This window comes from Limanda limanda, chromosome 20 (genome assembly GCF_963576545.1).
Source record: "Limanda limanda chromosome 20, fLimLim1.1, whole genome shotgun sequence".
Lineage (NCBI taxonomy): Eukaryota > Metazoa > Chordata > Actinopteri > Pleuronectiformes > Pleuronectidae > Limanda > Limanda limanda.
Window position 1 is genome coordinate 1,348,922 of NC_083655.1, and position 13,151 is coordinate 1,362,072.

A 13,151-nucleotide genomic window follows, 5' to 3' on the forward strand; every position below is an offset into this window, starting at 1 on the left:
GGACAGGAAGTAGATCCTAGAGGTCGGACAGGAAGTAGATCCTAGAGGTCGGACAGGAAGTAGATTCTAGAGGTCGGACAGGAAGTAAATACTAGAGGTCCGACAGGAAGTAGACCCTAGAGGTCGGACAGGAAGTAGATCCTAGAGGTCGGACAGGAAGTAGATCCTAGAGGTCGGACAGGAAGTAAATACTAGAGGTCCGACAGGAAGTAGATCCTAGAGGTAGATCCTAGAGGTCGGACAGGAAGTAGATCCTAGAGGTCGGACAGGAAGTGACCTCTACACACGACCTGTGGAGGAGCAGCTCAGCTCCACACGTCTTCTTTAGTTTCATTTCAAATGTAAATCAGAGACTTTGTGAGAATCCACAGGTTGAAACGAAGTGAAGTGTGTTTGTGTGTTTGTGTGAACGTGTTTCCCTCTTCACCCCCCCCCCCCTCACCCCCCCCTCACTTGACTCCACCTCCTCCTGCTTCATCTCCTCTGGTGTGCAAACCCTGATCCTGCTCTTCCTCCTCCTCCCTGCCTGTTTTCTGCTTGTGTGTGTCTGTGTGTGCGCGTGTGTGTGTCTGTGTGTGTGTGTCTGTGTGTGTCTGTGTGTGTCTGTGTGTGTGTGCGTGTGCAGATGGCCCACCTGGTGCAGGTGAAGGGTCACGGCCTCTCGGGCTCCCAGTCCCTGTACGACCCCCACGGTGTCTCCTCCTCCTCCTCCTTGGCGTCGCCCCCCCCCTCCCGGCCCCCCATGCCCCGGCAGAACTCCGACCCCACCTCCGACACCCCACCCCCCCCACCCCTGTCCCGCCTGGCGCCCCCCCTCGACAAGCTGGACCGCAGCTCCTGGCTGCGGCAGGACGACGACACGCCCCCCAAGGTTCTGCATGCCCCCACCTGTGTGTTGTGTGTCTGAATGTGTGTGTTTGTGTTTGTGTGTTTGGGACAAAACTTTGCTTTTTGATTGGTTCTGTTTTTCTGTGACGTTTGTGATGTTTTTTGTCGTCGTCTGTTTAGATTTTGTGTCTTTTGAATTGTGTTATGTGTCGTCACCTGATGGAGAACCACATGTAACTGGTGCGTCTCCGAATCATAACCAGTTAATAACCAGTTAATAACCAGTTAATAACCTGTTAATAACCAGTTAATAACCAGTTAATAACCAGTTTAATAACCTGTTAATAACCAGTTAATAACCAGTTAATAACCTGTTAATAACCAGTTAATAACCAGTTAATAACCAGTTAATAACCAGTACTCCAAACTGACTGGGAACCAACTTTGCCTTTAGTTGCAAACTGTAAATTTACATCTGATATTTTCAGAGATTAAAGTTGTAAATTTGTTGTCATTATAAATCTAATCAGTTTTTGTGTTTGTATTTTTTTCCATCGACTTTGTTTCTCACATTTGTTTTATATTATATTTATAAGATTATAATTTGTCTTTTCTATCGCACTTACACACGTGTTGGTCCGTGTTCTGATCATGTGATCGTGACTTCACACACACTCTGCGCGCCTCACACACGTTGTGTTGTGTTGTGTGTCTGCAGGTTCCCCAGAGGACGACCTCCATCTCTCCGGCGTTGGTCAGGAGGAACTCTCCGGGGAACGGACCCGGCCTCGGCCCTCGGGCTGGAGCTCACCTCATCCGGGCCAGGTACACACACACACACACACACAGACATACACACACACACACTCTCATTAACACACAGACACACACACAGACACACACACACACACACACTAACACAGACACACACACACACTCTCATTAACACACAGACACACACAGCTCTGGAGACCCAGGTGTGTGGATCTCACAGTTTCCTGCATGAATGAGACAACCCTGTGTTTGTGTTGCCGTAGCAACCCCGACCTGCGGAGGATCGACGTTTCCATGGAGACGCCCCTGAAGAGGACGAGCAGCTCGTCCAGCTCGTCCACCCCGAGTTCCCAGGGAGGCTCCAACGAGCGAGGTGCACCCCCCACCCCCCCCCGTCTTCGTTAATTACATTTATTGTGAAATTAAACAGGAAATAAGTGAAAACAGCCTCGATAAGAACCAGAGTTTGATCCAAAATATCTAATTTAAAGAAATATCTACTTCTTCTCTAAAAACAAATATAATCCTTTCTTTTTAAAAAATGTCCTCATATCAGAAATGTTGTCAGGTTGTAAAAGTCGTTACAGACGCACAAAGTTGTCTTGTGTGTTAAACGTATGTGATGACATCATCATGTGTGTGTTCAGGTGATTCTTCCAATAAGACTGAAGGTTCCACAGGCTCCTCCCACGACGCCAAAGACGAGGGGACGAGACCCAGCAGGCCTGCAGTGAGTCCACACACACACACACACACACACACACACACACACACAGACACACACACACACTCACAGACACACACACACAGACACACACACACACACACCTCGCTCTGAACTAACCTCGTTGCTGGTCATTGTCGCTCTCTTCCTCTTCTCATCCCTCCTTCCATCAGAGTTATAAGAAAGCTGTAGATGAGGTCAGTGACATTTTCTCTCACCCCCCCCCACACCCCCCCCCTCGCACTTATCGCCCCCCCCCCCGTTCACATTGTCCTGTGAGATAAAATGTGCGTCTCCACTCCAGCGCCACCCGGTGGCCACAACCGTTACGTACGTAGGGTCCGTCCCAGTCTGTCCTTTAATTTGGTGTTTTTTAAATTTGGCACAAACTTTGTCAACTCGGACTCGGACTGATAACATGTCAAAGGTCGTCCTGCCCCGCCCCCTGCTCCGCCCCCTCCTCACTGGCCCCTCCCACCGTCTTCCTGCTCGCTGGCCCCTCCCACCTTTTAACTATGAACCTCAGTAACATTCTGCATCGTGATTCAAAAAACTCTTTATTCTTCTTTTCTCTTTATTCTGCTGATTTTATTGATCATAACACAATGAAACCAGAGTTATGATCAGACACATTTACTGAGATGATGAAAGAGATGAAAAATAAATGAATAAAATAAAACTCACTACATTTCAGGCCATGAATAAAAAGGAAGAAAGTAGAATAGAAAAGATATTTCAACATTTAAAAGGTCTCTAGATATTCTTGAATTTTTCCAGGCTCCAGCTGCTTTGAAAGTTAATTTTTGATAATGTGTTATTTTATTTTGTTAATATTAGTTAAATGATTTGTTTGTCTGTTGTTGACACTTGATAACAAAAGCCTTGCTTCTTTAAAATGTATAATATTTGTAATATCTTGATCGAACAGTAATCATGTGATCATTCAACGAGAAAATAATCAGCAGATTAATGGATTATGAAAATAATGCAACCAGCAGATATAAAGATATTATAACAATAATACATTTATTAACAGAGCAGATTTTAAAACAGGGATTTACCAAGAAAACTAAAAATCAAAGACTTAAAGGAAATGATAAAATGTCAGATAAAATAATAGAACATAAATTTGAAAAGAACTGGAGAAAAGAAACATAGTTATTGTTTTGTTGCTTGGTCACTAATCAGATGTTTAAGAATAGAAATACTGAAATAAAAGCTCATGTTCTCAAAATAACGTCTGTAATTATATTAATTATACCTGTGACCTGTGGCTCCTCCCACTCTGAGCGAGAAGCTGATGTTTGTGAGTCTCGTGTCCTCAGGACCTGACGGCGCTGGCCAAGGAGCTGAGGGAGCTGCGGCAGGGCGAGGACGCCGGCCGCCCCCCCGCCAAGGTCACGGACTACTCGTCGTCCAGCGATGACTCGCACAGCAGCGAGGACGAGGAGGGAGAGGGCGGGGCCAGTGACGGCACGGTGGCGGTCAGCGACATCCCGCGCATCATGTGAGTGTGAAGCTGCTTTCAGACCTGAGTGGGAGGAGCCGAGTGGGAGGAGCCAGATGTGCTGGTTCTCCTGCAGCTTCCCAGTAAAAACTCTCAGGTTTCATGTTTTATTTTTCATATTTACAGATTATGAATTCAAACGTTGTGTTTCAGGCCGGCAGCGAACCACGGCCCCAACGAGTCCTTCAACCTGCTGGGAGGTCTCAACGCCGGCCACGACGACGCCTACGGGAACAGCTCGCAGGACGGGACCCTGAGGATGCGTGAGGTAAGCCGCCTCCCAGGTTTGACCTTTGACTTCGGGGTTTGACCTGGAGCCTCGATGACGCCGAACAAACCAACGACCGGAGCTTAGACGCTCAGTCACCAGCTGCTCTGGAGTGTGTGTCTTTCTGTGTGTGTGTCTGTGTGTGTCTGTGTGTGTGTGTGTGTGTGTGTGTGTGTGTGTGTGTGTGTGTGTGTGTGTGTGTCTGTGTGTGTGTGTGTGTGTCTGTGTGTGTGTGTGTGTGTCTGTGTGTGTGTGTGTGTGTCTGTGTGTGTGTGTGTGTGTGTGTGTCTGTGTGTGTGTGTGTGTGTGTGTGTGTGTGTGTGTGCGTGTGTGTGTGTGTGTGTGTGTGTACGACACATATGAAGAGCTTCCTCTCTCGGTTTGAAGCCGCTCCGGCCGGTCCCCACCCGGCTGTTTCTTAAACTCCACACAAACACAGAAACAAGCGCTCCCTCTCTCAGCTGCACCACCTGACCTGTCAATCACAGCCTCGCTGCACAGAAGCCCCTCCCCCTACTTCTCTCTTTTTCCAGAAACATGTGGAACGGAGGCGGAGCTCTGCCGCAAGCAACGGTTTCCTCGGCAACGCTAATCTGTTCCCTGGCAACGCCAACCTCCCTGATTTGGTGCGAGGAAGCCCCTCCCCTCTGGTCTCCCCTGGCGACTCCTCTGGGGCCCAAGTAGGTGGAGCGGCCCCCAAGTATGCCCCCCCCCCGAACCCCCCCTGATCCTGAGAGCGGCCCCCTGTCACCTGTTCACCCCCCCGTGACCCCGCCCCCCCGTGACCCCGCCCCCCCGTCACCCACACTCCTGGGAGCAGCGGCTCAGACATGAAGAAGAGAAACAGAATCTAGAAATAAATCCTTTAAGTTGAAGTGAACATGCAACATGAAGGCAAGGAAATATAAAGTATAAATAGAATAGAGTAATATATTAAGTAATAAATAAAAGTAATAAAACATTAGAAAGTTAAATTAGAACAGAGCTCATATTATTAAGTTTATTCTGACATGAAACAAGAAAAGCAGTAATATTTTGTATTGTTTTGCTTTTTCTTATTGATTCAAACGATGAATCTTGAACTTCTCCAGCTGCTTCATCTAATGAATCAAAGACAAACTGGATTCACAGGAAGTGGAGGCACACTGAACTTCCTGCCCTCCACTCGTTTCATCCCTCTCTCTCTCCTCCCTCCCCTCTCTCCGTTCTCCGGCCTCGTCCTCAGACCATGACGCAGGTAGCTGACTTAATAAAGGAAACTGAGTTTCTCAGACCAGATTTTATTATGGAAACACGAGAATGAAAAATAAATGAAGCAGTTGAAAGTCGCTGTGGTCGAGACTCATTCCTTTATTTTGACAGTCACCTGTTTCCCTCGGTGTTTCCTGAACGAACGACCCCGGAGGTGAACATGTGACAGACGCTCAGCTGTGTTTCTATGGTTACAGTACTCGATGGGCAGCGGCTCCAAGTCGTCCTTCACGCCGTTCGTAGATCCTCGAGTCTACGGGACGTCCCCGACCGATGATGAGGACAACATCTCCGCCTCAGGTACAGAGAACTGTGGGAACAACATGTTGACCATGTACCACACTACCCACAATCCTTAGGTGCAGTAGGGACAGCTGTGATTGGTGGAAATGGAAATGTAAAACACTAGATTAACAACAAGGTTCAAATCAAGAGGAAGCTGGATTATGGGATATGTAGTTCTGTCAGTCTGAAAATAATTATGTACACAGTTTTGTACCTTTTCCAAAATTTTTTTGTCGTGAATCAAATGTTTTATGATTCCTCTCGTAGCTGTTCGGCCTCGTTCCAGGATTAAAACTCTTCATTTAGATTTTCTGAAACGTAATAATAAATTATTGAGAAATGTACTTCACTGTAACTTGTAAAGACTTCACGCTCACGTTGTGTTGCTTGTGCTTCACGTTGTGTTGCTTGTGCTTCACGTTGTGTTGCTTGTGCTTCACGTTGTGTTGCTTGTGCTTCACGTTGTGTTGCTTGTGCTTCACGTTGTGTTGCTTGTGCTTCACGCCGCAGCGCTGTTTGCTGACGAGCTGCTGAAGCAGGAGCAGGAGCAGGAGCAGGCCAGACTCAACGAGGCCAGAAAGATCTCCGTGGTCAACGTCAACCCGACCAACATCCGGCCGCACAGCGACACGCCCGAGATCCGCAAATACAAGAAGCGCTTCAACTCGGAGATCCTGTGCGCGGCGCTGTGGGGTGAGACACACAAACAACAACGACACGAGTAACGCACAAACAGGCAGGCAGTGACAACCGGGACGTTTGTGTGTCTGTGCAGGCGTGAACCTGCTGGTGGGGACGGAGAACGGCCTGATGCTGCTGGACCGCAGCGGCCAGGGGAAGGTCTACAACCTGATCAACCGCCGGCGCTTCCAGCAGATGGACGTCCTGGAGGGACTCAACGTGCTGGTCACCATCTCAGGTGCGTGTCCGGCCCTCAGGGCGGAGCCGGGACTCAGCTCGGCAACACGCAGGAAACTGCAAATATCAGCAATTACCGCAATATCATTTATACTAATAGCAATTAGGGCTGGGCAAGTTAACTCGTTTCAATGGAGTTAACTCGATTAATTATTTTATCTCGCATTCACTCAGGTTTGATTATTTATTGTTTTATTGTGAAAGTCAGGCTTTTATTTTGTGAAAGTCTGTTGCTGACTGCTGCAGAACAGGAAAAAAGAAAATAATTGGCGGATAAACAATCGAGTTAACTCATCACTTGAGTTAACTCGATTAAAACGAGTTAACTTGCCCAACCCTAATAGCAATATATCAAAAGTCCATATATATCCATATCATTTTTTTTAATGTATTGTGCAAATACATTGTGCAATTAATAGACCTCGTTATATTAATACAAACACAACCTTCACTCAGGAGCAAGAATCTGTCTCTAAACTAAATATTTCTGTGACATTTGAGGTCTGAACCCTTCACACGTTTAAAAAGAAAGGAAACTGCAAATATCAGCAATTACCGCAATATCATTTTTACTAATAGCAATATAACAAAAGTCCATATATATCCATATCATTTTTAAGTATTGTGCAAATACATTGTGCAATTAATAGACCTCGTTATATTAATACAAACACAACCTTCACTTAGGAGCAAGAATCTGTCCTTAAACTCTAAAGACCTAATATTTTAAGTATTTTCACACAAAGTCTGAACCCGTTTAAAAAGAAACTCGACCTCACGTTTCCACTCGAGTCTGAAACTTTCATCCGTCATTAAAATAGAATCAAAAGAAAGTTGGAACAGTTTGTTTGAGATGTTCAGGATCAACTGGATCACAAGGTTTCTTCTTTTTAAGCTGAGAATGAAACTGGACGATCGAGATCATTTCTCAGCTCCTCGATCAGAAGAAGAAATTCTTGTTGTTCCTGAAGCTTTTTCCAGAAGTGAGAGGAAACTAAATCATCAGCTTCACTCCATTCGATCTCCTTCTGTACATTTCCTGAATATTAATAGTTAAATAAAACAGATCGGACTCCATGTGGAAGCTGTGTGTGCGTGATGATGGATGAAGCGTATGGAATTCAAATGTTCCTCGTGATCCAGAACAGTTCTCCTTGTTCTGTGTTTGTGAACCAGGCAAGAAGAACAAGCTGCGTGTGTACTACCTGTCGTGGCTCAGGAACCGGATCCTCCACAACGACCCTGAGGTGGAGAAGAAGCAGGGCTGGATCACCGTGGGCGAGCTGGAGGGCTGCGTGCACTACAAAGTCGGTGAGAAGACTCACAGTCATGGATCTGATCCCACAGAGACAGGAACACTGGGGAGATATAAGAAAAGGTTGTTGTGTGAAAAGCTGTGTTTGCTTCGTGTCTGACTTGTTTTTATTCCGCTCGTCTCTGCAGTGAAGTACGAGAGGATTAAATTCTTGGTGATCGCTTTGAAGAACGCGGTGGAGATCTACGCCTGGGCGCCGAAACCGTACCACAAGTTCATGGCCTTCAAGGTAAAATCAGCAGAATGTGTTGGATGTGTTAGAGTTTGGTAAAAGTGGATGAATGTCACTTCTTTTCTCTGAGGTTGGACTGTATACGTTTTATTTAATGTCTCCGCTGCGGCGCCACCCAGTGGTCGGAGGCTTCATGTTTCCAGGTTGTGGGTCTGACTCGTTCTTGTGAACACACTCTCTCAAGAACTCCTCGGGGACATGTCTTCAAATTTATTACAAACATTCAGTTGGACTCAATGGTGGTTAGATGTGGTTGTTCAAAGGTCAAAGGTCAAGGTCACGTTGGCCTCACAAAAAATGCTTTTGTCCTTTTGAACACCTTATCTCTGACTGTCGAGGATGTTGAACACAGGAAGGTGATTCTAGTTGTCGTTTGTTTTCTTCGGAGCGTTGGAATAAATCTCTGGTTCTCTGTGTGTCAGTCGTTCACAGAGCTGCAGCATCGCCCCCTGCTGGTGGACCTGACTGTGGAGGAGGGACAGAGGTTAAAGGTCATCTACGGCTCCACTGTGGGATTCCACGTCATCGATGTGGACACCGGCAGCCCCTACGACATCTACATCCCCTCACATGTAAGAGTCTCTGACCGGAAACAGCAGAGAGACGCTTCCTGTGGCGTAGCGGGTTTGTGATGTCGGGTTTGAATCCTGCAGCAGCAGAACAGCTCCACCTGCAGGCTGTTCAGTGAACTCCCATGAGTCTGGCTGAAATTAATTTACTGTAACATGTAGGTGGAGGAGTTTGTCAAAGCATTGAATTCATGAGAAGTATGAAGTGAACGTGTGAAGCTAAAGGAATGTGAGTGAGTGAGCGAGAGAGAGAGAGAGTGAGAGAGCGAGAGTGAGTGAGTGAGAGAGAGAGAGAGTGTGAGTGAGTGAGTGAGTGAGTGAGTGAGTGAGTGAGTGAGTGAGTGAGTGAGAGAGTGAGTGAGAGAGAGAGAGTGTGAGTGAGTGAGTGAGTGAGTGAGTGAGTGAGTGAGTGAGTGAGTGAGTGAGTGAGAGAGAGAGAGTGTGAGTGAGTGAGGGAGTGTGAGAGAGAGTGAGAGAGTGAGTGAGGGAGGGAGTGAGTGAGTGAGTGAGTGAGTGAGTGAGTGAGTGAGTGAGAGAGTGAGTGAGTGAGTGAGTGAGTGAGTGAGTGAGAGAGAGAGAGAGTGTGAGTGAGTGAGTGAGTGAGAGAGTGTGAGTGAGTGAGTGAGTGAGTGAGAGAGAGAGTGTGAGAGAGTGAGCAAGTGAGAGAGTGAGTGAGTGAGCGAGCGAGTGAGAGAGTGAGCGAGCGAGTGAGAGAGTGAGCGAGCGAGCGAGAGAGAGAGAGTGAGTGAGAGAGTGAGTGATTGAGCTCGGGAGTGAGAGAGTGAGTGAGTGAGTGAGTGAGTGAGTGAGTGAGTGAGTGAGTGAGTGAGAGAGAGAGAGAGTCGGTGTCCTCCTCTAACCCTTGTCTGGTTCCAGTCAGAGACGGACGGGGGCTGGAGACGGTAACCACGGCAACCGCCTCACTTTGCTCTTTGCCTCCGTGCATCACGCTGTGCTCGTGTCTGTTTCCATGGCGATTGCGTGGGGCAGCGGCGCGGGAGATTCTATTGTTGCAGCAGTTTCTTCTCTCTGGGGGTGGGGAGGGAGGGAGGGAGGGGTTCACGGGCATCTCCCCAACCCCCCCGCCCGCCCCCACCCCTTCCAACCTCCCTCCCGTGTGTCGCCCCGGCAGATTCAGGGTCAGGTGACCCCGCACGCCATCGTGGTGCTGCCCAAGACGGACGGCATGGAGATGCTGCTGTGCTACGAGGACGAGGGCGTCTACGTCAACACCTACGGACGCATCACCAAGGACGTGGTGCTGCAGTGGGGCGAGATGCCCACCTCCGTCGGTACGTCACCCAATCAGCTCGCTTCTCCCTGACCTCTGACCTCTGTAGGCAGGCTCAGCAGGTCATCTTTCACCCTCACTATCTCCCATGCCCCCCCACCCCCCCCCCCCCTCCGCTCAGAGGACACACCTCTCTCTCCTCCCACCTGACCAACCAGGAGCCGGGACCACCTGAGTGTTCATCTCAGATCAAAGGGATTCTGCAGCTTTCTGGGGAATTCAATTTACTCAACTTTGTTTTAAGTGATGAGAACAAACAGAAACCAAAGTGATGCACAGATCTCTGACAGGTTCCTCTGAGACACGGGGTCGCGTGAGGTCACTTCCTGTTTCTGCTCTTGACTTTGATCTATTGAGTGAGAGGGAAAAGTCTCTTTAGATGTTTTAACAGTTACTACACACGTGTGATGTTCATGTTGCCGGAGGCCGAGCAGCTTTCCCGTTCAAAGCTCAGGATCAGAAAGGAAGCTGCGCTGTGATTGGCTCTGGTTGGTACCTGCAGCGTAGGAACTGCCACCTGATTGGCTCTGGATTTCGGTAGCCAGCCCTAATAAGGACCCAACCAATGTCCTCATGTCAAACTCTCAGTGTGAGGGACGAGGATTCAGACATCAACAGCTCAGAGTCGTCCTCCAACGACCTGAGACCCTGGAGCTCATTAGCTCTCCTCCCAAAACCCAGAGGGAGACGTTACCTGTTTGCTGGAGGAAAACTGTGAACGTGTACATTATTAAAAAGTCATGGAGTAGAAAGTCACATATTAAGATTAAGATACATTTATTTGTCCCAAACACAGACACACTAATGCAAGGAGGGAAATTTAACCTCTGCTCTTAACCCATCTGGTGCAGGACACACAGAGCAGTGAGCAGCCATGTACGGCGCCCGGGGGAGCAGATGTTGGGGGAGTAAGGTGCCTTGCTCAGGGGCACTAGACAGGGTAGGGAGAATCCTCTTGGATCTTTGGATAGATCAATCCAGGTTCGTCTTTTTGTTCTTTCTCTGTGGAGTCGAACCAGAGACGAACCAGAGACCTTTTCTGCCCATAGTCCAAGTTTCTGCCACTAGTCCACTGCCTCTCCCTAATATTCACTGGTAAACGTGTTGGAGTGAAACGTACCTGAGAATAGATTTGACTTCAGTGCAGATTTCTCAGCTTCACTTCCTGAAGCCACTTGAAGGTTTTAATATTCTCATCACTTAACAGAGAAGTTGTCTGAATCTGTGAAAACCCCAAAACTCAGCGTCTCCCTTTAATGTCTCAAGTGTTTCATCTGATGCATGAGTGGACGACAACACGTCACACAGAGCTTTACCTCCACCCTCAGCACCACACAACCGCACAACCACACAACTACACAACCTCACTGACACTTTCCCTTCTCACCACAGTTTAAACAGCTGCACATTCTTCTGAGCGTTGGGGCAAATGCTTGTGTGTTGTTGGAGTTGTGTCCTTGTTGTGTGTGTGTGAGTCTCTCAGAGAGGAATCCTTCATCCCGAGCTCGTCCAGGATCGAACCCTCTGTGTGTGTGTGTGTCAGTGTGCGGTTTCCTGACTGATTGTGTGTCTGTCCTGAAGCTGTTGCTCTCTGCGTGTGATCATCGTCTCCTGTTAACATGTGTGTTTGTATTTTACTGTTGAACCAGAGTCTCTCACAGCCAAGCCCGGCCTCAGGCCCCGCCCCCACCCAGCTCCCAGCTCCCAGACAAAGCACCAAATAAAACCTGCACCGTGGCGTTTCTATTCTGCACACACGAGCCGGCGGGTTGATCCCCGGCCTCGGCAGCTGGGATCAGCTTTTATTTTCCCAACAAAAACAAAACAGAAAGCGGAGAAGCAGACGTTTAGAGCAGCAGGTGAACCGGGGACGAGCACCTGAAGCAGAGTCCAGCTCCTGCAGAGCGACCAGGAGGTTCAGGGTCTGTGGAGCCAGGATCAAAACCATTCCCTGTTTATTATTACATCCTTTTTATTCCAGAGTGTGATCTTTAAGGTTCAGGTTGATTTGGAGCAACTTGAGAAACAACATGGACGTCACAAGCCGAACACAAGCAGGGCCGTGGAAATCAATAAGTCCTGTTCTCCAACTCAAAGACCACACTTTGGAATAAAGAGACAAAATAACTTATACAACAACCTTAAAACACAAAACAGTGGCAGCACTGATCGGCTCCGTCGTTATTAAGATTCCAATCTGTGAAAGCAGCTGAGCTCCTCATCTCTTCTTCTTCTCCTGTGGAGGCTGAAGTTTCTGCAGAAAGAAGTTTTTATCTGATGCTGCAAAGCTCAGTGACGCTCGAGCAAATCCGTGAAATCAAATTCTGATCCCAGAGCGTCCGCTGGAGCGTTTCTCTGACCCCACGACACCGAGCGTCTCCTCCCATCGAGAGGTCAGAGGTCGTGATCGTTTGAATCACTGGGAAACTGCTGCAATAATTTCCTCCCGGAGGCGAGGCGCAGGAGGAGGGGCCTCGAGGTGTGACTGGCTTGGGTGTGAGACAGGTGCTGAGTGTTCTCCTGTCCAATCCCTGTCTGTGTGTGTGTGTGTGTGTGTGTGTGTGTGTGTGTGTGAACCCTCTCCCCCCCTTGCAGCCTACATCCACTCCAACCAGATCATGGGCTGGGGAGAGAAGGCCATTGAGATCCGCTCCGTGGAGACGGGACACCTCGACGGAGTTTTCATGCACAAGCGAGCTCAGCGACTGAAGTTCCTGTCGGAGAGGAACGACAAGGTGAGTCAGCGTTCACACGTCCTGGAAGCAGAGGGCGCCGTTTCCTCCGCTAACTCAAAGTAAAATCAAATGTATAAAAACATACAATGAGTCACAAGCTGTAGATAGTTTTTGTAGAATGTCCAAACACGTTTTCCTAGCAGTGAAATACGAATATCCAATTCAGATTAATCATATAAACAATGTCTTCCTGTGTCCAATCCTCACGGACGCAGATTCTTGACGCTGTGTCTCAGTGTCGTGTCCTCACATGTCCTCACATGTCCTCACGTGTCCTCACTTGTCCTCCTGCAGGTTTTCTTCGCCTCTGTTCGTTCCGGAGGAAGCAGCCAAGTCTTCTTCATGACCCTCAACAGAAGCTCCATGATGAACTGGTAACCGCTCCTCTTCTTCACCCTGAACATCGGCCGCCGCCAGGAGAGAGAGGGACGAGCGAGGAGGATCTGTGTGTGTG

General features: G+C 48.3%; 1 protein-coding gene across 1 annotated transcript in view; it reads left to right on the forward strand.

Annotated features, from left to right (window-relative positions):
• The window catches only part of tnikb (TRAF2 and NCK interacting kinase b), a 35,879-nt gene extending 22,728 nt beyond the window's left edge, over positions 1–13,151 (forward strand). Inside the window, exons 17-30 of the mRNA XM_061093480.1 lie at positions 1,547–1,653; positions 1,866–1,975; positions 2,250–2,332; positions 3,652–3,833; positions 3,987–4,101; positions 5,550–5,652; positions 6,148–6,330; positions 6,413–6,556; positions 7,732–7,866; positions 7,999–8,099; positions 8,525–8,674; positions 9,804–9,963; positions 12,558–12,697; positions 12,992–13,151. Of these exons, the coding sequence (XP_060949463.1) occupies positions 1,547–1,653; positions 1,866–1,975; positions 2,250–2,332; positions 3,652–3,833; positions 3,987–4,101; positions 5,550–5,652; positions 6,148–6,330; positions 6,413–6,556; positions 7,732–7,866; positions 7,999–8,099; positions 8,525–8,674; positions 9,804–9,963; positions 12,558–12,697; positions 12,992–13,075 (1,797 nt within the window). The 3' untranslated portion in view covers positions 13,076–13,151. The remainder of the gene's footprint in view (positions 1–1,546; positions 1,654–1,865; positions 1,976–2,249; positions 2,333–3,651; positions 3,834–3,986; positions 4,102–5,549; positions 5,653–6,147; positions 6,331–6,412; positions 6,557–7,731; positions 7,867–7,998; positions 8,100–8,524; positions 8,675–9,803; positions 9,964–12,557; positions 12,698–12,991) is intronic.